Genomic DNA, 25077 nt, shown 5'->3' on the forward strand with positions numbered 1-25077 from the left:
AAAACTGTATATATATATTGGCCTAAGCCACGCTGGCTGCACTAATTCGCCGTCTTCAAACTTGGTTCAAACTGAAGGCCGTCCCCCAGCTTCTTCCTCCAGAATCTCATAATTGTTCAACTCCTCTTCCAGTTTTCTTTGTCCCTTCAAGTCTTCTCTTTTCCTACTCAATTTATGTGCTTGGTTGTATAGTTATAAGGTGAGTTTTGCTTTCTTATTTTTCTGATTTTCGGAATCGCTGCTAGGTAGAAAATGTTTAAATTGGATAAATTTTGGTTCACTATTTTCTGTGTTTGTCCGCAAAAAATTGCGACTGATTGTGGACTCTGGAAAACGGGGCACGCGTGCAAAGGGGTAGGTTCTTTACCAAGATATTTCTGTTCTTTATTATGTTTACAAAGTAGGTTCTTTACCAAGGTTTGTCTGTTCTTTCTTTAGTTTAAAGAGATGGCCATAAGGTGTCTGCTCATTTGCCTGAATGAGTTATTCCACTATGTGCTTGTTCCTATACTGTGATGCTGAATCTATATGACTGAAAGCTGCTCATTTACACTACTAAATAAGGAATAATGGTGAAGTTTGACTACAAATTGAAATCATTGGTTGTGAAAGGCATTAGCTTTAGTCGAACTGGGCAAAATTATGCAATGACAAAATTGATTGCTGCCATCTTCCATGGAGTTAGATGATGTTAAAAAAAAGTTGGGGCAGATTGGTTGAGTTAAATGTTAGTGGTGAATTTTCCATATTGTTGTTCTAAAAATGAAAGTTTTGGTGCATATTCAAGTCACAACACAAGGAGGAGTCATAACGTTAAAGTAATGATTCAAATCATCACCAGAGTATAGAATTAAAAATCTGTGATTGTACCTTGTAATTAAACTTTTTTCATATGTCATATTTTCATTTTGGCGAACTTATACATTTTGGTTATGATTAGTATTGACACAGGTGATTATGTGAGTGGGCTTTTTGAATAAGATGTTTCACTATTAAATATAGCAGCTTCTGTATGGAAATTTCAGGCCAATAAACCACAAGCTCAAAAACAATCCCTGATTACTTGATTCCAAGCTGCTTTTACTTCTGCAATTTGTGCTTGCAATTGCTCCTTTGGATCTTTGTTTTGTATTCAAACCAAGTTTTCTATCTGTGACTTGAATTTGAATCCATGTTGTTGCAAGACACATAAACAGAGAAAATCCGGCAAACCCTCGTTTTTTCTAAAAAAAAGAAAAAGTTTCCCCAAAAGATGAAAGAGAAAAACAAAAAAAGACAAGAGACCTCATTCTTTAAGAATTGATTTCCTTTGTCCCAAGTAAATATTGTTTAGTGAAATATATTTCGCCAATGAATATAGAGTAAAAATATAGGTTGCTACAAATAATAGCTCCCAACCGCAGCCGGATTTAGTAGAAACCCTGATTCCAAAATCGCTGCTTCTCAGGGTGATACTCACACCGGAATTCCTTACTGGCAAAACCCAACTTGAACTCCGCAAAGCAGCCGGCGAGCTCAAAGTTTCTCCTTCGTCCCTCGGCACTCTGTAAGCTGTAAAGCTCTCCCCTCACCTCTTTCTAATGACATATAGATTCTGATTATTAAAGCATCTTAATACTTCATGATTTCCTCTCTTTTTTTATGCAAGTTCGTTAGGAGTACTATTTTTTGTTGTTGTTGTTGTTGTTATTGTTGATGAGTATCACAAATTATGACTTATTTATTTGTGTATCTGCATAACTGTATCAAACGAATGCGGAAGTGTGTCTGATTGTATTAGAGAATATAATTGGTGGAGATTAAACTTCTATTTCTAATTCCTTCCCCTTACACTCTGACATTACTTCCAAAGTGATTTTGCCAGAGTTGTTTTGTGCATAGAAACTTGATGAATTAGTTTGTGGAAAGTCGAGGACACTCATAACTGTTATTGCTATTTCAGAGATCAATGGACGACTCAATGAAACAATTGCAAGAAAAGCTTATTGAGGTTGAAATAGAAGCTGAAAAACTTTTATTAGCTCGGCAACAGGTACTTGAAATGCCCTCTAGGTTGAAGCAAAATAGTTTCTGATCAAATGTATAAACAAACTATGTGTAATGTGATGCAGTTAATTGAAAATGATAGAGTGAGGAATGGGAACAGGGAAGCATTAACTGCACTAAGGAGGAGGGCCAAGACGACGAAAACTAGCGTTCCTACACCGTTTGAGTCTCTTATGAGGGATGTTGAATCAAGACCACTAGTGAAAGAGGTTTGTCCAACCTGTGGTAATCATGATTCAAAGGAGAAGACTTGGGTCATGTTCCCGGGAGCTGATGTATTTGCCAATATCCCTTTTCATGCTGCTCATACCATTTTGGAGAAAGGTTTCTTTCTTACCACATTTATGTTGTGAATATTTATTAGAAAGTATGCACTTGTTACTTACACCTTCTATATAGACTTTATGCGAGTATAATTCCTCCGCTTTATCTGAGTGAATGAGTTATACATGAATGCACGAGGAAGAAGCTTCTATATATGAAAACATGTGCTGTTTCAGGAGCTGCATTTTCAGAGCCAAAGCTTTACCAGTCACCAGTGAAGAGGAGCAATATATTAAAATTAAATTGCTTGAAAGCCGATAGAAATTATTATTATTATTATTATTATATAGAAGTTATTTAAGATGTAGACAAATTTCTTGAGAGTTGAGACTTTTTTCCTCTCATGAATTGGGTTGCAAGTGAGGTTGCTCTGGTTACATGATCAACTTCTAACCAAGAGGGTGGAAGTTTGAACCAAGAGTGAGCATTCCTCTGATCCATTTTATAAATGACACACTATTTGGAGAGCCAACTAATTTTTCAATTAAGATTTTCTTGAATACGTTCTTAAATATGCTAAGGCTGCTTTCATTGTTAATAATATACATGTTATCTTGTTCATAAAAAGAAAGGCTACATTACTTCTTGCTAGTTTCTAATATACAATAATTAGACTTGTTTGACCTTTGTAATCCAAATTGTGTCATTCTTTTTGCATGGAGGGATCGCTTATTGCGACAGTGTTAGGATCGGGAACCCGGGTAGTGCGGAATTTAGCCAAACAACGGTATAATGACAATAACAAAGACAATGGAAGTTGATAACAACGGCAATTAAAGAAGATAAAGAAGACACCAATTTAACGTGGTTCGGTCAGTGTGACCTACGTCCACAAGCGGAGAGGAGCAATTTCACTATAGCAATAAGAGTACAAAAGAGAGTACAAAATTAGAGTAAACACTCTAATTAATCTCAAATACCCTAAGAGAATAACCTCACAAGATCACTCCAAAGAAAGGGTTCACACAAGTGCTTCCCAACACTAACTCTCATACAAAACACTCTTAATAAAGGAAGAAAGAAAGAAACAAGAAATGAAGACTCAAGTCTTGTTGGTGTGTTTACAAATAAGTAGAGAGTCCTCATTATATAGGAAGAGAAGAAAGAAATGCTTGGCAAACAATTGGCCACATCCTCTCAAAATACAAGGCCTTAAATAAAAGGCTCCAAATGTGCCAACAAGGCTCACAAATAAAAAGCCTAAAAATAAGGCCACCTTTTACAAATCTCCACCTTGGCCTAATTTTAGCTGATATAGTAAATTTGCTTCACCTTCTCCGCAAAAGCCCCAATGGGCATATGTTAAAATTTAATGCCATCAAAATCAGACAAGTTGTCTGATACCGAAACTGCAGTAGGGCTTATAACAGTGGAGCCCAATAAAGTATACAACGAACCAGATCTGTGCGCTTTCATGATCACAAGAGCATCTTGAAAAACTTTTAAAACTCCACCTTCACTAGTGAATTTGCACCCAAGGGATTCTAAAGTGCCCAAAGATATGAGATTTTTCTTCAACTCAGGAACATATCTAACATCGGTGAGAGTTCTCACCACATCATCGTGCATTCTGAACCGAATTGTACCTTTGCCAATAACGTTACAAGTAACATTGTTACCCAGTTGGACAACTCCACCTGCAACTGAATCATATGTAGAAAACAAGTCCCTGCTAGGACACATATGATATGAACAACCGGAATCTAAAATCCACTCATTGTCTAATCTGAAACTAGTTTCAGTTGCTAAAAATATAGTTCCCTCAATCTCATCAGTTGCTACACTAGCTTCGGCGGTGTCAGCATTTTTGTGCTCATTTTTTCTTTCTTTATGCTTTTCTTTATTTTTCAATTTATAGCATTCAGAGATATTGTGACCTTTCTTATGACAATAGCGACACTGTAAATTATTATATCTGGATATGGAGTCGAATTTGCCCCTAACAAACAAGCAAACTTCCGCTTGAGTTCCACTAGCTTTCCCAGTAATATCACTATCTATCTGTTCTTTTGATTTTAAGATAGATTTAATATCCTTATAAGAGATATTATCCTTTGCATAAAGCATAGTATCTCTTATATGCTTAAAAGATGGATTAGAGAACAAAGCAGTAACACGGCTTGATCCTCATCTTTGCATCTATATTACTCAAATCCATAAGAATGGAATCAAAGGTGTCAAGATGAGAGAGAATAGAGGTACCTTCACCCATACGAATTGTATAAAGCTTCTGCTTCAGGTAAAGTCTATTTTTCACCGTCCTCTTCATATACAAGATTTTCAATTTTTCCCACATGCCTTTGGCTGTGGTTTCTATATAAACTTCACGTAAAACCTCATTTGAGAGATTTAAAATGATACCTGCTTTTGCCTTTTTGTCTATGATGACAAACCCCTCATCCGTCATTTTATCCGGCTTCTTCTCCTTTCCTTGCAACGCCAAGTCTGAGCCATCCTGAATTAGGATAGCTTCCATCTTTAATTGTCACATTCCGAAGTTTGCACTTCGGTCAAATTTCTCAACATAGGTCTTTGTTAGAGTCGTTTTGGCTATTGAAACTAACCCGGTTAGATCCGGCTCTGATACCAATTTGTTAGGATCGGGAACCCGGTTAGTGCGGAATTTAGCCAAACAACGGTATAATGACAATAACAAAGACAATGAAAGTTGATAACAACGGCAATTAAAGAAGATAAAGAAGACACCAATTTAACGTGGTTCGGTCAGTGTGACCTACGTCCACAAGCGGAGAGGATCAATTTCACTATAGCAATAAGAGTACAAAAGAGAGTACAAAATTAGAGTAAACACTCTAATTAATCCCAAATACCCTAAGAGAATAACCTCACAAGATCACTCCAAAGAAAGGGTTCACACAAGTGCTTCCCAACACTAACTCTCATACAAAGCACTCTTAATAAAGGAAGAAAGAAAGAAACAGGAAATGAAGACTCAAGTCTTGTTGGTGTGTTTACAAATGAGTAGAGAGTCCTCATTATATAGGAAGAGAAGAAAGAAATACTTGGTAAACAATTGGCCACATCCTCCCAAAATACAAGGCCATTTATTTTGCCAACAAGGCCTTAAATAAAAGGCTCCAAATGTGCCAACAAGGCTCACAAATAAAAAGCCTAAAAATAAGGCCACCTTTTACAAATCTCCACCTTGGCCTAATTTTAGCTGATATAGTAAATTTGCTTCACCTTCTCCGCAAAAGCCCCAATGGGCATATGTTAAAATTTAATGCCATCAAAATCAGACAAGTTGTCTGATACCGAAACTGCAGTAGGGCCTATAACAGTGGAGCCCAATAAAGTATACAACGAACCAGATCTGTGCGCTTTCATGATCACAAGAGCATCTTGAAAAACTTTTAAAACTCCACCTTCACTAGTGAATTTGCACCCAAGGGATTCTAAAGTGCCCAAAGATATGAGATTTTTCTTCAACTCAGGAACATATCTAACATCGGTGAGAGTTCTCACCACATCATCGTGCATTCTGAACCGAATTGTACCTTTGCCAATAACGTTACAAGTAACATTGTTACCCAGTTGGACAACTCCACCTGCAACTGAATCATATGTAGAAAACAAGTCCCTGCTAGGACACATATGATATGAACAACCGGAATCTAAAATCCACTCATTGTCTAATCTGAAACTAGTTTCAGTTGCTAAAAATATAGTTCCCTCAATCTCATCAGTTGCTACACTAGCTTCGGCGGTGTCAGCATTTTTGTGCTCATTTTTTCTTTCTTTATGCTTTTCTTTATTTTTCAATTTATAGCATTCAGAGATATTGTGACCTTTCTTATGACAATAGCGACACTGTAAATTATTATATCTGGATATGGAGTCGAATTTGCCCCTAACAAACAAGCAAACTTCCGCTTGAGTTCCACTAGCTTTCCCAGTAATATCACTATCTATCTGTTCTTTTGATTTTAAGATAGATTTAATATCCTTATAAGAGATATTATCCTTTGCATAAAGCATAGTATCTCTTATATGCTTAAAAGATGGGTTAGAGAACAAAGAAGTAACACGGCTTGATCCTCATCTTTGCATCTATATTACTCAAATCCATAAGAATGGAATCAAAGGTGTCAAGATGAGAGAGAATAGAGGTACCTTCACCCATACGAATTGTATAAAGCTTCTGCTTCAGGTAAAGTCTATTTTTCACCGTCCTCTTCATATATAAGGTTTTCAATTTTTCCCACATGCCTTTGGCTGTGGTTTCTATATAAACTTCACGTAAAATCTCATTTGAGAGATTTAAAATGATACCTGCTTTTGCCTTTTTGTCTATGATGACAAACCCTTCATCCGTCATTTTATCCGGCTTCTTCTCCTTTCCTTGCAACGCCAAGTCTAAGCCATCCTGAATTAGGATAGCTTCCATCTTTAATTGTCACATTCCGAAGTTTGCACTTCGGTCAAATTTCTCAACATAGGTCTTTGTTAGAGTCGTTTTGGCTATTGAAACTAACCCGGTTAGATCCGGCTCTGATACCAATTTGTTAGGATCGGGAACCCGGTTAGTGCGGAATTTAGCCAAACAACGGTATAATGACAATAACAAAGACAATGGAAGTTGATAACAACGGCAATTAAAGAAGATAAAGAAGACACCAATTTAACGTGGTTCAGTCAGTGTGACCTACGTCCACAAGCGGAGAGGATCAATTTCACTATAGCAATAAAAGTACAAAAGAGAGTACAAAATTAGAGTAAACACTCTAATTAATCCCAAATATCCTAAGAAAATAACCTCACAAGATCACTCCAAAGAAAGGGTTCACACAAGTGCTTCCCAACACTAACTCTCATACAAAACACTCTTAATAAAGGAAGAAAGGAAGAAACAAGAAATGAAGACTCAAGTCTTGTTGGTGTGTTTACAAATGAGTAGAAAGTCCTCATTATATAGGAAGAGAAGAAAGAAATGCTTGGCAAACAATTGGCCACATCCTCTCAAAATACAAGGCCATTTATTTTGCCAACAAGGCCTTAAATAAAAGGCTCCAAATGTGCCAACAAGGCTTACAAATAAAAAGCCTAAAAATAAGGCCACCTTTTACAAATCTCCACCTTGGCCTAATTTTAGCTGATATAGTAAATTTGCTTCACCTTCTCCGCAAAAGCCCCAATGGGCATATGTCAAAATTTAATGCCATCAAAATCAGACAAGTTGTCTGATACCGAAACTGCAGTAGGGCCTATAACAGTGGAGCCCAATAAAGTATACAACGAACCAGATCTGTGTGCTTTCATGATCACAAGAGCATCTTGAAAAACTTTTAAAACTCCACCTTCACTAGTGAATTTGCACCCAAGGGATTCTAAAGTGCCCAAAGATATGAGATTTTTTTTCAACTCAGGAACATATCTAACATCGGTGAGAGTTCTCACCACATCATCATGCATTCTAAACCGAATTGTACCTTTGCCAATAACGTTACAAGTAACATTGTTACCCAGTTGGACAACTCCACCTGCAACTGAATCATATGTAGAAAAAAAGTCCTTGCTAGGACACATATGATATGAACAACCGGAATCTAAAATCCACTCATTGTCTAATCTGAAACTAGTTTCAGTTGCTAAAAATATAGTTCCCTCAATCTCATCAGTTGCTACACTAGCTTCGGCGGTGTCAGCATTTTTGTGCTCATTTTTTCTTTCTTTATGCTTTTCTTTATTTTTCAATTTATAGCATTCAGAGATATTGTGACCTTTCTTATGAAAATAACGACACTGTAAATTATTATATCTGGATATGGAGTCGGATTTGCCCCTAACAAACAAGCCAACTTCCGCTTGAGTTCCACTAGCTTCCCCAGTAATATCACTATCTATATGTTCTTTTGATTTTAAGATAGATTTAATATCCTTATAAGAGATATTATCCTTTGCATAAAGCATAGTATCTGTTATATGCTTAAAAGATGGGGGTAGAGAACAAAGCAGTAACACGGCTTGATCCTCATCTTTAATTTCAGCATCTATATTACTCAAATCCATAAGAATGGAATCAAAGGTGTCAGGATGAGAGAGAATAGAGGTACCTTCACCCATACGAATTGTATAAAGCTTCTGCTTCAGGTAAAGTCTATTTTCCACCGTCCTCTTCATATATAAGGTTTTCAATTTTTTCCACATGTCTTTGGCTGTGGTTTCTACAGAAACTTCACGTAAAACCTCATTTGAGAGATTTAAAATGATACCTGCTTTTGCCTTTTTGTCTATGATGGCAAACTCCTCATCCGTCATTTTATCCGGCTTCTTCTCCTTTCCTTGCAACGCCAAGTCTAAGCCATCCTGAATTAGGATAACTTCCATCTTTAATTGCCACATTCTGAAGTTTGCACTTCGGTCAAATATCTCAACTTAGGTCTTTGTTAGAGTCGTTTTGGCTATTGAAACTAACCCGGTTAGATCCGGCTCTGATACCAATTTGTTAGGATCGGGAACCCGGTTAGTGCGGAATTTAGCCAAACAACGGTATAATGACAATAACAAAGACAATGGAAGTTGATAACAACGGCAATAAAAGAAGATAAAGAAGACACCAATTTAACGTGGTTCGGTCAGTGTGACCTACGTCCACAAGCGGAGAGGAGCAATTTCACTATAGCAATAAGAGTACAAAAGAGAGTACAAAATTAGAGTAAACACTCTAATTAATCCCAAATACCCTAAGAGAATAACCTCACAAGATCACTCTAAAGAAAGGGTTCACACAAGTGCTTCCCAACACTTAACTCTCATACAAAACACTCTTAATAAAGGAAGAAAGAAAGAAACAGGAAATGAAGACTCAAGTCTTGTTGGTGTGTTTACAAATGAGTAGAGAGTCCTCATTATATAGGAAGAGAAGAAAGAAATACTTGGTAAACAATTGGCCACATCCTCCCAAAATACAAGGCCATTTATTTTGCCAACAAGGCCTTAAATAAAAGGCTCCAAATGTGCCAACAAGGCTCACAAATAAAAAGCCTAAAAATAAGGCCACCTTTTACAAATCTCCACCTTGGCCTAATTTTAGCTGATATAGTAAATTTGCTTCACCTTCTCCGCAAAAGCCCCAATGGGCATATGTTAAAATTTAATGCCATCAAAATCAGACAAGATGTCTGATACCGAAACTGCAGCAGGTCCTATAACAGTGGAGCCCAATAAAGTATACAACGAACCAGATCTCTGTGCTTTCATGATCACAAGAGCATCTTGAAAAACTTTTAAAACTCCACCTTCACTAGTGAATTTGCACCCAAGGGATTCTAAAGTACCCAAAGATATGAGATTTTTCTTCAACTCAGGAACATATCTAACATCGGTGAGAGTTCTCACCACATCATCGTGCATTCTAAACCGAATTGTACCTTTGCTAATAACGTTACAAGTAACATTGTTACCCAGTTGGAGAACTCCACCTGCAACTGAATCATATGTAGAAAACAAGTCCCTGCTAGGACACATATGATATGAACAACCGGAATTTAAAACCCACTCATTGTCTAATCTGAAACTAGTTTCAGTTGCTAAAAATATAGTTCCCTCAATCTCATCAGTTGCTACACTAGCTTCGGCGGTGTCAGCATTTTTGTGCTAATTTTTTCTTTCTTTATGCTTTTCTTTATTTTTCAATTTATAGCATTCAGAGATATTGTGACCTTTTTTATGACAATAGCGACACTGTAAATTATTATATCTGGATATGGAGTCGGATTTGACCCTAGCAAACAAGAAAACTTCCGCTTGAGTTCCACTAGCTTCCCCAGTAATATCACTATCTATCTGTTCTTTTGATTTTAAGATAGATTTAATATCCTTATAAGAGATATTATCCTTTGCATAAAGCATAGTATCTGTTATATGCTTAAAAGATAGGGGGTAGAGAATAAAGCAGTAACACGGCTTGATCCTCATCTTTAATTTCAGCATCTATATTACTCAAATCCATAAGAATGGAATCAAAGGTGTCAAGATGAGAGAGAATAGAGGTACCTTCACCCATACGAATTGTATAAAGCTTCTGCTTCAGGTAAAGTCTATTTTCCACCGTCCTCTTCATATATAAGGTTTTCAATTTTTCCCACATGCCTTTGGCTGTGGTTTCTACAGAAACTTCACGTAAAACCTCATTTGAGAGATTTAAAATGATACCTGCTTTTGTCTTTTTGTCTATGATGACAAACTCCTCATCCGTCATTTTATCCGGCTTTTTCTCCTTTCCTTGCAACGCCAAGTCTAAGCCATCCTGAATTAGGATAGCTTCCATCTTTAATTGTCACATTCCGAAGTTTGCACTTCGGTCAAATTTCTCAACATAGGTCTTTGTTAGAGTCGTTTTGGCTATTGAAACTAACTCGGTTAGATCCGGCTCTGATACCAATTTGTTAGGATCGGGAACCCGGTTAGTGCGGAATTTAGCCAAACAACGGTATAATGACAATAACAAAGACAATGGAAGTTGATAACAACGGCAATTAAAGAAGATAAAGAAGACACCAATTTAACGTGGTTCGGTCAGTGTGACCTACGTCCACAAGCGGAGAGGAGCAATTTCACTATAGCAATAAGAGTACAAAAGAGAGTACAAAATTTGAGTAAACACTCTAATTAATCTCAAATACCCTAAGAGAATAACCTCACAAGATCACTCCAAAGAAAGGGTTCACACAAGTGCTTCCCAACACTAACTCTCATACAAAATACTCTTAATAAAGGAAGAAAGGAAGAAACAAGAAATGAAGACTCAAGTCTTGTTGGTGTGTTTACAAATGAGTAGAGAGTCCTCATTATATAGGAAGAGAAGAAAGAAATGTTTGGCAAACAATTGGCCACATCCTCTCAGAATACAAGGCCATTTATTTTGCCAACAAGGCCTTAAATAAAAGGCTCCAAATGTGCCAACAAGGCTCACAAATAAAAAGCCTAAAAATAAGGCCATCTTTTACAAATCTCCATCTTGGCCTAATTTTAGCTGATATAGTAAATTTGCTTCACCTTCTCCGCAAAAGCCCCAATGGGCATATGTCAAAATTTAATGCCATAATAATCAGACAAGTTGTTTGATACCGAAACTGCAGTAGGGCCTATAACAGTGGAGCCCAATAAAGTATACAACGAACCAGATCTGTGTGCTTTCATGATCACAAGAGCATCTTGAAAAACTTTTTAAACTCCACATTCACTAGTGAATTTGCACCCAAGGGATTTTAAAGTGCCCAAAGATATGGGATTTTTCTTCAACTCAGGAACATATCTAACATCGGTGAGAGTTCTCACCATATCATCGTGCATTCTGAACCGAATTGTACCTTTGCCAATAACGTTACAAGTAACATTGTTACCCAGTTGGACAACTCCACCTGCAACTGAATCATATGTAGAAAACAAGTCCCTGCTAGGACACATATGATATGAACAACCGGAATCTAAAATTCACTCATTGTCTAATCTGAAACTAGTTTCAGTTGCTAAAAATATAGTTCCCTCAATCTCATCAGTTGCTACACTAGTTTCGGCGGTGTCAGCATTTTTGTGCTCATTTTTTCTTTCTTTATGCTTTTCTTTATTTTTCAATTTATAGCATTCAGAGATATTGTGACCTTTCTTATGACAATAGTGACACTGTAAATTATTATATCTGGATATCGAGTCGGATTTTCCCCTAACAAACAAGCCAACTTCCGCTTGAGTTCCACTAGCTTCCCCAGTAATATCACTATCTATATGTTCTTTTGATTTTAAGATAGATTTAATATCCGTATAAGAGATATTATCCTTTGCATAAAGCATAGTATCTCTTATATGCTTAAAAGATGGGGGTAGAGAACAAAGCAGTAACACGACTTGATCCTCATCTTTAATTTCAGCATCTATATTACTCAAATCCATAAGAATGGAATCAAAGGTGTCAAGATGAGAGAGAATAGAGGTACCTTCACCCATACGAATTGTATAAAGCTTCTGCTTCAGGTAAAGTCTATTTTGCACCGTCCTCTTCATATATAAGGTTTTCAATTTTTCCCACATGCCTTTGGCTGTGGTTTCTACAGAAACTTCACGTAAAACCTCATTTGAGAGATTTAAAATGATACCTGCTTTTGCCTTTTTGTCTATGATGACAAACCCCTCATCCGTCATTTTATCCGGCTTCTTCTCCTTTCCTTGCAACGCCAAGTCTAAGCTATCCTGAATTAGGATAGCTTCCATCTTTAATTGTCACATTCCGAAGTTTGCACTTCGGTCAAGTTTCTCAACATAGGTCTTTGTTAGAGTCGTTTTGGCTATTGAAACTAACCCGGTTAGATCCGGCTCTGATACTAATTTGTTAGGATCGGTAACCCGGGTAGTGCGGAATTTAGTCAAACAACGGTATAATGACAATAACAAAGACAATGGAAGTTGATAACAACGGCAATTAAAGAAGATAAAGAAGACACCAATTTAACGTGGTTCGGTCAGTGTGACCTACGTCCACAAGCGGAGAGGATCAATTTCACTATAGCAATAAGAGTACAAAAGAGAGTACAAAATTAGAGTAAACACTCTAATTAATCCCAAATACCCTAAGAGAATAACCTCACAAGATCACTCCAAAGAAAGGGTTCACACAAGTGCTTCCCAACACTAACTCTCATACAAAACACTCTTAATAAAGGAGGAAAGGAAGAAACAAGAAATGAAGACTCAAGTCTTGTTGGTGTGTTTACAAATGGGTAGAGAGTCCTCATTATATAGGAAGAGAAGAAAGAAATGCTTGGCAAACAATTGGCCACATCCTCTCAAAATACAAGGCCATTTTTTTGGCCAACAAGGCCTTAAATAAAAAGCTCCAAATGTGCCAACAAGACTCACAAATAAAAAGCCTAAAAATAAGGCCACCTTTTACAAATCTCCACCTTGGCCTAATTTTAGCTGATATAGTAAATTTGCTTCACCTTCTCCGCAAAAGCCCCAATGGGCATATGTCAAAATTTAATGCCATAATAATCAGACAAGTTGTTTGATACCGAAACTGCAGTAGGGCCTATAACAGTGGAGCCCAATAAAGTATACAACGAACCAGATCTGTGTGCTTTCATGATCACAAGAGCATCTTGAAAAACTTTTTAAACTCCACATTCACTAGTGAATTTGCACCCAAGGGATTTTAAAGTGCCCAAAGATATGGGATTTTTCTTCAACTCAGGAACATATCTAACATCGGTGAGAGTTCTCACCATATCATCGTGCATTCTGAACCGAATTGTACCTTTGCCAATAACGTTACAAGTAACATTGTTACCCAGTTGGACAACTCCACCTGCAACTGAATCATATGTAGAAAACAAGTCCCTGCTAGGACACATATGATATGAACAACCGGAATCTAAAATTCACTCATTGTCTAATCTGAAACTAGTTTCAGTTGCTAAAAATATAGTTCCCTCAATCTCATCAGTTGCTACACTAGTTTCGGCGGTGTCAGCATTTTTGTGCTCATTTTTTCTTTCTTTATGCTTTTCTTTATTTTTCAATTTATAGCATTCAGAGATATTGTGACCTTTCTTATGACAATAGCGACACTGTAAATTATTATATCTGGATATCGAGTCGGATTTTCCCCTAACAAACAAGCCAACTTCCGCTTGAGTTCCACTAGCTTCCCCAGTAATATCACTATCTATATGTTCTTTTGATTTTAAGATAGATTTAATATCCGTATAAGAGATATTATCCTTTGCATAAAGCATAGTATCTCTTATATGCTTAAAAGATGGGGGTAGAGAACAAAGCAGTAACACGACTTGATCCTCATCTTTAATTTCAGCATCTATATTACTCAAATCCATAAGAATGGAATCAAAGGTGTCAAGATGAGAGAGAATAGAGGTACCTTCACCCATACGAATTGTATAAAGCTTCTGCTTCAGGTAAAGTCTATTTTTGCACCGTCCTCTTCATATATAAGGTTTTCAATTTTTCCCACATGCCTTTGGCTGTGGTTTCTACAGAAACTTCACGTAAAACCTCATTTGAGAGATTTAAAATGATACCTGCTTTTGCCTTTTTGTCTATGATGACAAACCCCTCATCCGTCATTTTATCCGGCTTCTTCTCCTTTCCTTGCAACGCCAAGTCTAAGCCATCCTGAATTAGGATAGCTTCCATCTTTAATTGTCACATTCCGAAGTTTGCACTTCGGTCAAATTTCTCAACATAGGTCTTTGTTAGAGTCGTTTTGGCTATTGAAACTAACCCGGTTAGATCCGGCTCTGATACTAATTTGTTAGGATCGGTAACCCGGGTAGTGCGGAATTTAGCCAAACAATGGTATAATGACAATAACAAAGACAATGGAAGTTGATAACAACGGCAATTAAAGAAGATAAAGAAGACACCAATTTAACGTGGTTCGGTCAGTGTGACCTACGTCCACAAGCGGAGAGGATCAATTTCACTATAGCAATAAGAGTACAAAAGAGAGTACAAAATTAGAGTAAACACTCTAATTAATCCCAAATACCCTAAGAGAATAACCTCACAAGATCACTCCAAAGAAAGGGTTCACACAAGTGCTTCCCAACACTAACTCTCATACAAAACACTCTTAATAAAGGAGGAAAGGAAGAAACAAGAAATGAAGACTCAAGTCTTGTTGGTGTGTTTACAAATGGGTAGAGAGTTCTCATTATATAGGAAGAGAAGAAAGAAATGCTTGGTAAACAATTGGCCACATCCTCTCAAAATACAAGGCCATTTTTTTGGCCAACAAGGCCTTAAATAAAAAGCTCCAAATGTGCCAACAAGACTCACAAATAAAAAGCCTAAAAATAAGGCCACCTTTTACACACAGCCTAAGCATAAAGGCCGTATACTTGCTATGACATGGATTTTATACTGTAGAGGATTTTATCTTGTTCCTTGGATTTATTATTTTTTGTCTATCATTTTGTTTCATATTGCCTTAACACCCTCATTTCATATAAATTAATATTCTTAACTTGCGTCTACTTATTTGCCTAACTATGTTTTGTTCTCTTTTTTCATCTAGTAAGTAAATAATTTTTTAGACAAAGATATCCCAGGATGCAACCTGTATTACTACCAGTACACCTTACCCACTTTCTGACATCCCTCCGAGCCCCATATTTTTGTGCATTCATGCTCATGTGAAACTTAAAAAATTTAGTGTTGATTGTCAGCTGTTTAAATTTTTTTACCTTGCTCTTTCATATGAGTAAGTAGATTTCTAGTCCTTATCAAAGCCAACCCCATCATGACTTTGCCACATTAGGGTGGTCTTATTGAGTGTAGGAAGGATTTTATGCAAGTTGAACCACTAGAATGACCATTAACTTTAACTTATGTCTCACTTTACTTTTCTCTCTTTCATAATTCATTTCCTTATTCTTGCTGAGAATTCTAGTGTTTACTTTGGTCTTCTACTCTGTTTCAATATTTGAAACATGAACCGGTCCAAATAGTTTGTTACTTGATGTAGATCAAACTCTGCTTGATTACGAAGCGAAGAAACTCCAGAGCTTTGTAAAGGAGAAGTCTTTATGGATATCGGATCAAGGAGTTCTTGCAGATAGTATTAATCCAGATGTCCTCAGATCTATGGTGACTTTAACTGACAAACCAAAGTAGGCTTTGGCGGTTGCATTGCCCTTTTAATCTGTCTTCCTCTAAATGTTTTATGCCTTGATGTGTATATTTTTTCTTTTGACCATTCAGGACTGGGCAGAATGAGTAATCAACTTCATTAATAAATTGCATATGAAGGTAAATCGTTGTACTCCCTACCTCTTGCACATGTGTGCATTGGTACTTAGAACACCAGCATCTCCATATTAAAATAAACACTTGTAGCATTTGAATCCATCAAGAAACAGATTGTAGTTTGAAGGTGGTGAAATCATCTTTCTTTGTTGATTAATCAGTAACTCGCAGCATATAGCAAGAGAGACTCGTCGGGTGCTTTCAGCAATTGAAGACCTAATTTAAAACTGTGAGCAGCAATATTCTTGACGGTACTGTTAGAAATGTAGCTAGCTGGAGAAATTTTGAGTGGAGTTCAGTCAGTTTGTTTATCTTCCTGCCGTGGAATTGACTTGTAAATCTGAGGTGCATGCCCCTCATGTCATGAGACTTGTTTGTTAACATGCTATTAGCAACACTCTGAAATATGTTGTTAGAAACAAAAAATCAACCATTATTCACACTTTTGTATCATCACATTATGTAGCGCATTTCCTTCATCCCATAATGTGGGCGAGAATGTTTATTTCAGATACCATGATTAAGCTTCCAAGGTACTGTTGAGTTTTGAATCAATATGTTTTTTCTGGAAACACAGTTTGGTCCTTTTGAGCTGTGTGGTTCATAATTCTTCGGGTGATTATCTAAGTTTGTTTCTTCTTTCACCAGATTCTTCTTCCTCTTATAGGCTATAGCATTAGAGAAGGGGGAAAACTTAAGTTGCAGACTTGCTTCACACTTGGGTGAAAATATCAATGTCAATGTGCTCAAGGTTGGCAAGATTGTATGGTTCACTTCGGGAAAATGAGCAGAATTTTATTAGCGCCTCCTCTTTTTCCCTCTACAGCTCAAAATCATGTACAAGTTACCTGAAAGATACAAACTAGATTATCTCAGTTTCGTTAAAAGATTGTACCTGAAATGATCAAAATGGTCCTTAATGTATAGGGGTTGGAATGTTTTGGTCCTTGATATATACCACTTAACAGGAATAGTCCTTAATGTATACAAAAGGTGATAGCTTTGGTCCTCAACCCTAAAACTAATGGTAGAAAATAAAAAATCTGTTAAACTTAATCCCAATCCCTCAAAAGCAAAGCCTGGCAGACCCCTTTCCCCCTCCTCTTCTATCTTTTACCGTGCCAAGCTCTCAATAAAAAGACTCAGCCCCAGCTCGCATCTCTTCCACCATTTTTGTTACTACCAAAGCATCCATTTCAAACAACCAAAGCTTTTGCACATGATTGATATGTTGAATGGAAGAAAATATCCAGAACAAGAGTGAACCCATATGATATATCCTTGTATTTAAAGATCAAAACTTGTTTTTGCACAGCAGATACGAAGCAACTTGGACAAGACGATTTTAACTGTCCCTGTTGGCCTTGTGGCGATTGCTCTTTCTATCAATCTTTGCCAATATGAAATCTTGTCAAGCAACATTACTGATTGCATATCACGAATTGGCCCATCACCTCTTCTTCGACTATATTACTAGTCCTATAATGGCTAGAATTTTCTGGTTTAACATTATTCTGCTTCTTTGAATCTTTCCCAGCAAGAAAACAATTCAAATTTCATCAAGATACAAAGCAAAAGTTTAGAATTTTGTAGCACATAGAAAACTATTCTCTTAAGACTTAATGATATTAAATTGGTTTTCCAAACTTGGAATACTATAGAGAATATATTTCACAATCCATCGTTCAAGCATTAGATTCAAGTCTATGTATCTCCGGTTGCAAAATCAAGCATTAGATTCAAGTCTATGTATCTCCGGTTGCAAAATTATAAATCAAACTGAAATTTTAACAAATGAAGTGATTAAAACAGATTCGCAAGTAAATTCAAACAAGAAAAAAAGGATTTCCATTTATAAAATCCATAAGATTAACAAGCAAAACAATTTAGCTTCCCAAGCAGATCTTGTTTGTCTAAACTTCTTCGACATCCACCAGTGCAAAGTTATTAGTAGTGTGCACCTGCTGTACACCAGCATTCACTAGCACGATTGCATTGCCAGTTGCCCTTGTACCTGGGTTTTGTTATTTTTGTTGGTTCCCCGATTATCTAGAGCTTCCTTCCACTGTTCACCTACGTTCCCGACTACTTTTCTACTCGTGAGAATGGGTAGTGTGATTTTTGGTTTTTCCTTGTTCATTAGCAGCAGTATTCCAGTTGTTCGACTCAGCAAGATCATTCCTTTTCTTGTTACTTCGATATCTCAGTTTCGTTAAAAGATTGTACCTGAAATGATCAAAATGGTCCTTAATGTATAGGGGTTGGAATGTTTTGGTCCTTGATATATACCACTTAACAGGAATAGTCCTTAATGTATACAAAAGGTGATAGCTTTGGTCCTCAACCCTAAAACTAACAGTAGAAAATAAAAATTCTGTTAAACTTAATCCCAATCCCTTAAAAGCAAAGCCTGGCAGACCCCTTTCCCCCTCCTCTTCTATCTTTTACCGTGCCAAGCTCTCAATAAAAAGACTCAGCCCCAGCTCGCATCTCTTCCACCATTTTTGTTACTACCAAGGCATCCATTTCAAACAACCAAAGCTTTTGCACATGATTGATATGTTGAATGGAAGAAAATATCCAGAACAAGAGTGAACCCATATGATATATCTTTGTATTTAAAGATCAAAACTTGTTTTTGCACAGCAGATACGAAGCAACTTGGACAAGACGATTTTAACTGTCCCTGTTGGCCTTGTGGCGATTGCTCTTTCTATCAATCTTTGCCAATATGAAATCTTGTCAAGCAACATTACTGATTGCATATCACAAATTGGCCCATCACCTCTTCTTCGACTATATTACTAGTCCTATAATGGCTAGAATTTTCTGGTTTAACATTATTCTGCTTCTTTGAATCTTTACCAGCAAGAAAACAATTCAAATTTCATCAAGATACAAAGCAAAAGTTTAGAATTTTGTAGCACATAGAAAACTATTCTCTTAAGACTTAATGATATTAAATTGGTTTTCCAAACTTGGAATATTATAGAGAATATATTTTACAATCCATGCTCAAGCATTAGATTCAAGTCTATGTATCTCCGGTTGCAAAATTATAAATCAAACTGAAATTTTAACAAATGAAGTGATTAAAACAGATTCGCAAGTAAATTCAAACAAGAAAAAAAGGATTTCCATTTATAAAATCCATAAGATTAACAAGCAAAACAATTTAGCTTCCCAAGCAGATCTTGTTTGTCTGATCTTCTTCGACATCCACCAGTGCAAAGTTATTAGTAGTGTGCACCTGCTGTACACCAGCATTCACTAGCACGATTGCATTGCCAGTTTGCCCTTGTACCTGGGTTTTGTTATTTTTGTTGGTTCCCCGATTATCCCGAGCTTCTTTCCACTGTTCACCTACGTTCCCGACTACTTTTCTACTCGTGAGAATGGGTAGTGTGATTTTTGGTTTTTCCTTGTTCATCAGCAGCAGTATTCCAGTTGTTCGACTCAGCAAGATCATTCCTTTTCTTGTTGCTTCGATATCTCAGTTTCGTTAAAAGATTGTATCTGAAATGATCAAAATAGTCCTTAATGTATAGGGGTTGGAATGTTTTGGTCCTTGATATATACCACTTAACAGGAATAGTCCTTAATGTATACAAAAGGTGATAGCTTTGGTCCTCAACCCTAAAACTAACAGTAGAAAATAAAAAATCTGTTAAACTTAACCCCAATCCCTCAAAAGCAAAGCCTGGCAGACCCCTTTCCCCCCTCCTCTTCTATCTTTTACCGTGCCAAGCTCTTAATAAAAAGACTCAGCCATAGCTCGCATCTCTTCCACCATTTTTGTTACACCAAAGCACACATTTCAAACAACCAAAGCTTTTGCACATGATTGATATGTTGAATGGAAGAAAATATCCAGAACAAGAATGAACCCATATTATATATCCTTGTATTTAAAGATCAAAACTTATTTTTGCACAGCAGCTACGAAGCAACTGGGACAAGACGATTTTAACTGTCCCCGTTGGCCTTGTGGCGATTGCTCTTTCTATCAATATTTGCCAATATGAAATTTTGTCAAGCAACATTACTGATTGCATATCACGAATTGGCCCATCACCTCTTCTTCGACTATATTACTAGTCCTATAATGGCTAGAATTTTCTGGTTTACCATTATTCTGCTTCTTTGAATCTTTCCCAGCAAGAAAATAATTTAAATTTCATCAAGATACAAAGCAAAAGTTTAGAATTTTGTAGCACATAGAAAACTATTCTCTTAATACTTAATGATATTAAATTGGTTTTTCAAACTTGGAATACTATAGAGAATATATTTCACAATCCATCTCTCAAGCATTAGATTCAAGTCTATGTATCTCCGGTTGCAAAATTATAAATCAAACTGAAATTTTAACAAATGAAGTGATTAAAACAGATTCGCAAGTAAATTCAAACAAGAAAAAAAAGATTTCCATTTATAAAATCCATAAGATTAACAAGCAAAACAATTTAGCTTCCCAAGCAGATCTTGTTTGTATGATCTTCTTCGACCTCCACCAGTGCAAAGTTATTAGTAGTGTGCACCTGCTGTATACCAACATTCACTGGCACGATTGCATTACCAGTTTGCCCTTGTACCTGGTTTTTATTATTTTTGTTGGTTCCCCGATTATCCCGAACTTCCTTCCACTGTTCACCTACGTTCCCGACTACTTTTCTACTCGTGAGAATGGGTAGTGTGATTTTTGGTTTTTCCTTGTTCATCAGCAGCAGTATTCCAGTTGTTCGACTCAGCAAGATCATTCCTTTTATTGTTGCTTCGATATCCCAGTTTCGTTAAAAGATTGTACCTGAAATGATCAAAATGGTCCTTAATGTATAGGGGTTGGAATGTTTTGGTCCTTGATATATACCACTTAACAGAAATAGTCCTTAATGTATACAAAAGGTGATTGCTTTGGTCCTCATCCCTAAAACTAACAGTTGAAAATAAAAATTCTGTTAAACTTAACCCCAATCCTTCAAAAGTAAAGCCTGGCAGACCCCTTTCCCCCTCCTCTTCTATCTTTTACCGTACCAAGCTCTCAATAAAAAGACCCAGCCCCAGCTCGCATCTCTTCTACCATTTTTGTTACTACCAAAGCACCCATTTCAAACAACCAAAGCTTTTGCACACGATTGATATGTTGAATGGAAGAAAATATCAGGAACAAGAGTGAACCCATATGATATATCCTTGTATTTAAAGATCAAAACTTGTTTTTGCACAGCAGCTACGAAGCAACTTGGACAAGACGATTTTAACTGTCCCTGTTGGCTTTGTGGCGATTGCTCTTTTTATCAATCTTTGCCAATATGAAATCTTGTCAAGCAACATTACTGATTGCATATCGCGAATTGGCCCATCACCTCTTCTTCGACTATATTACTAGTCCTATAATGGCTAGAATTTTCTGGTTCACCATAATTTTGCTTCTTTGAATCTTTCCCATCAAAAAAATAATTCAAATTTCATCAAGATACAAAGCAAAAGTTTAGAATTTTGTAGCACATAGAAAACTATTCTCTTAAGACTTAATGAAATTAAATTGGTTTTCCAAACTTGGAATACTATAGAGAATATATTTCACAATCCATCGCTCAAGCATTAGATTCAACTCTATGTATCTCCGGTTGCAAAATCATAAATCAAACTTGAAATTTTAACAAATTAAGTGATTAAAACAGATTCGCAAGTAAATTCAAACAAGAAAAAAAGGATTTTCATTTATAAAATCCATAAGATTAACAAGCAAAACAATTTAGCTTCCTAAGCAGATCCATTCTTGTTTGAGAGAGGGTTTGGATTTAAGATCGTTAATGGTGAATGAGAGAAGAGGAGAAGGGAGTCGGGAGAGATTGGGGTGAAGTTTAACAGAATTTTTTATTTTTTACTGTTAGTTTTAGGGTTGAGGACCAAAGCTATCACCTTTTGTATACATTAAGGACTATTCCTATTTAGTGGTATATATCAAGGACCAAAATATTCCAATCCCTATACAATAAGGACCATTTTGATCATTTTCTCATACAAGACTGTAGGATGATAAATGGTACATAAATTATTTTGGAGTATGTGTGCATGTGACTTTACTGCTCTTCTCGACTAGTGCATGCTAAAATCAATTGGCAGAGAATGGGTATTAGACAGAAAAATAAGGTATCTAAAGTCCTCTTTTTCTAGATTATCTGCTTTTGGGTAGGTCTATATTTTGGAGAATTTGATATGATAGTGTTGTGCAGGAACAACTTCAATCTCTCTCTCTCTCTCTCTCTCAATATTCTGATCCCCTTTTGGAAAGGGGAGAATGATTTGGTACAAGAATTAATCTTCACATGTGAATGCCACGGTCGAGAGTGAAAATGGACAAATGTGTCCTCATATTTGAGGAGACCTCCTAAATTTTCTCTGTGGAAATAAACTATTCTCTGAACTGCTACAATAAAAAAGAGAGAATTATTTGGTAGTAATTGGTATTATAATCACATTTTCACATTAAGTCAATGTGCATGCTATAGTCGAGACTCGAGAGTGAAAATTGTCTATTGTGTCCTAACCGTGGAAAGGGACATCCTTTACTACGTCTGCGGAAATAAATTCAGGTATAAACTGCTCATATAAATGCACCACAATGAAGTTGTTTTAAAACAAATTCTTAATCTTTTACCTTGGACATATGATGTTCACGTTCGAACAAAAATAGTGGGACAAAGGAAGGTGCAATAATAATGACACCATTCTTGGTATGATACACATGGCACTACATGTTAGTGAGACTGACAAAATTAAAACATAGTTGTAGGACCACAACACCATAAAAGTGTGCACATTTTTCATCTTCCGAAAGTGAATGATTGGACCCTATTTTAGTTGTGTTTGTAATTTTCTTGGCAACTTCTCTTCCTCAATTTATTGTCTTCACTGATAAGTACTACCCTTTGTTCATGGGCCAGCACTGCAGGTAGCATCAACCTTTATCATTGTTCTTGTTAGACACTCCTATAATTGAATTCATCTGAAAATCTTGGACTGAATTAGGACGAGTTCTTGACTTCAATTTAACTCATTGCTTTCCTTATGTATACATACGCAAAAAGGTAAATATATACATATTACTCATTTGAACCCACTGACTGTAGATCTTGAATTCGCTGTTGCAAGTAGATATATAGGTATTGGAGAGGGGAGTGGGAGGAGTCGGAATGTCGGACACCTGCCTCTGCTTGTACTCCCAATTATTTGGAAATGCATTTATGATCATTTTTTAGCAATCATTAAGATCAGTTGTGAGATGGTGACAAGACTTAGAAACAAGACGTTCGTTTTGCTGTGATGATTATGGAAATCTTATTGAGCTTTGCCTCACAAGACTTCGATATTGCCAGGGCATTTGCATTAGTTGGTATGGCCTTGCTTTAAAATCTGATCATCCGACATGTTTTTCTATTTTATATTCAACATTCTCCCATAGATAATACACATGATGACAAGTGGATACCAAAGGTGCTTAAACATATCATGATAAGCAGCAACAACAACAACCCAGTATAATTCCACTAGTGGGGTCTGGGGAAGGTAGTTTGTACGCAAACCTTACCCTTATCCTACGACAGAGAGACTGTGTCGATAGATCCTCGGCTCCCTCCCTCCAAGAACTCCCCACCTTGCTCTTGTGGTGACTTGAACTCACAACCTCTTGGTTGGAAGTGGAGGGTGCTCACTGCTAAAGCAACCCACTCTTGTCAAAGTTACAGCTAAAAATCATGATAAGCATAAGCATAAATGAAGTTACATGAAGTTACAGCTTTTTTTGCAAATTGCAATATACCCTTAAATACAAGTAAAAATAAATGGCAATTACTGAAAGGGATATCTTTAAGATTTTGAGAAAAGGCCACACCGAAAGCTATATCATGTCTTCACATACATTGTTATAACTAATCAAATCTCAGTTAATTGAGATATTTATATTTTTATCTGTTTGTTGTCACGTATATTTTAGTTCTCATTTTCTCTCAATTAAATAGTTTCTGGTGCGGGCTAAAAGTGATAATATCCCTTTTGCCTTCCATGTTATTTCTTTCACCAAAGTCTTGTATTCTTGAAGATAATGTTCAGTTCTCTTTAACTTTGAGATATGGTAATGTTTTAGTTACAGATATTGTTGCTTTACATCTATCTTCTTTTCTAGTTTTCCCTGCATTGAAGCAGGAAGTCACTTTAATGTTTCGTTAAATATGTTTTCCTTGTTGTCTTGTAAACATTAAATTGATTAGTAGCAGGGGGCAATTCATTACACAAGTCTCAGCTTATCAATGTCGTCTAACTAGATTCTGTCCAAAAAAAATGGGACAGTAGTTATATAATTTTCCATTTTCAGTTGCTTAATTCCGATAACTTTCTTTGATCTGTTTTCCCATTAAGCTTTATACATCATGAACCTCTTGCAGACAACAATCTTTTAGCTCATTCGTTCTTTCTTCCTCTGTCACTTGTTATTCGTTCACTTCGATTTTTTTGATTGGCTTGCTGGGTCGAGAGTCTGGAAGGTCTATCGGAAACAGCCTCTCTATCTCAGGGTAGGGGTAAGGTCTGTGTACAAACTACCCTTCCCAAACTCCACTAGTGAAATTATACTGAGTTGTTGTTGTTGTTGTTGTTGTCGTCGTCTCAGTCGAGGGTCTATCAGAAACAGTCTCTCTATTTTTTCAAGGTAGAGGTAAGGTTTGTGTACACATTACCCTCCTTAGACCCCCAATTGTGAGACTATACTGAGTAAGTAATTATTGTTGTTATTGATTTGTACTTAACTATGTTAAATTAGTATAGTTTGGTGTAAACCGAATGTAAATAGGTTTTACACTGAAAAAAAGGGTATGGCTAATGTTCTTTTTCTTTCTTGTCCTCCATTCGAAGTGTATTTAC

At 36.5% G+C, this 25077-nt stretch overlaps 1 protein-coding gene across 8 annotated transcripts; it reads left to right on the top strand.

Annotated features, from left to right (window-relative positions):
• The first annotated feature begins 35 nt into the window (after positions 1-35).
• Positions 36-16988, top strand: LOC104097609 (uncharacterized). 8 transcript variants are annotated; one of them, XM_070177476.1, is made up of 6 exons: positions 36-199; positions 1943-2032; positions 2112-2370; positions 15875-16019; positions 16111-16158; positions 16317-16727. In XM_070177476.1, exons 2-5 carry the CDS (start codon positions 1949-1951, stop codon positions 16127-16129), a joined length of 507 nt encoding a protein of 168 aa, XP_070033577.1. In that variant the 5' UTR covers positions 36-199; positions 1943-1948; the 3' UTR covers positions 16130-16158; positions 16317-16727. The 8 variants fall into 8 exon arrangements, with proteins under 8 accessions (XP_070033577.1, XP_070033562.1, XP_070033558.1 ...); XM_070177461.1 differs by lacking the exons at positions 36-199; positions 16317-16727 and adding exons at positions 206-354; positions 16823-16988; XM_070177457.1 differs by lacking the exon at positions 36-199 and adding an exon at positions 206-354.
• The last annotated feature ends 8089 nt before the right edge of the window (positions 16989-25077 follow it).

Source organism: Nicotiana tomentosiformis, chromosome 1, assembly GCF_000390325.3.
Source record: "Nicotiana tomentosiformis chromosome 1, ASM39032v3, whole genome shotgun sequence".
NCBI lineage: Eukaryota > Viridiplantae > Streptophyta > Magnoliopsida > Solanales > Solanaceae > Nicotiana > Nicotiana tomentosiformis.

What these genes read in the sequence shown, in the direction of transcription:
- LOC104097609 (XM_070177461.1), top strand. Translation starts at nt 253, where the DNA reads ATGTTTAAATTGGATAAATTTTGGTTCACTATTTTCTGTGTTTGTCCG. An exon ending in TTTTATTAGCTCGGCAACAG is followed by an intron (nt 2,033 to 2,111) that starts GTACTTGAAATG and finishes AATGTGATGCAG; the next exon opens with TTAATTGAAAATGATAGAGT. An exon ending in TCATACCATTTTGGAGAAAG is followed by an intron (nt 2,371 to 15,874) that starts GTTTCTTTCTTA and finishes TACTTGATGTAG; the next exon opens with ATCAAACTCTGCTTGATTAC.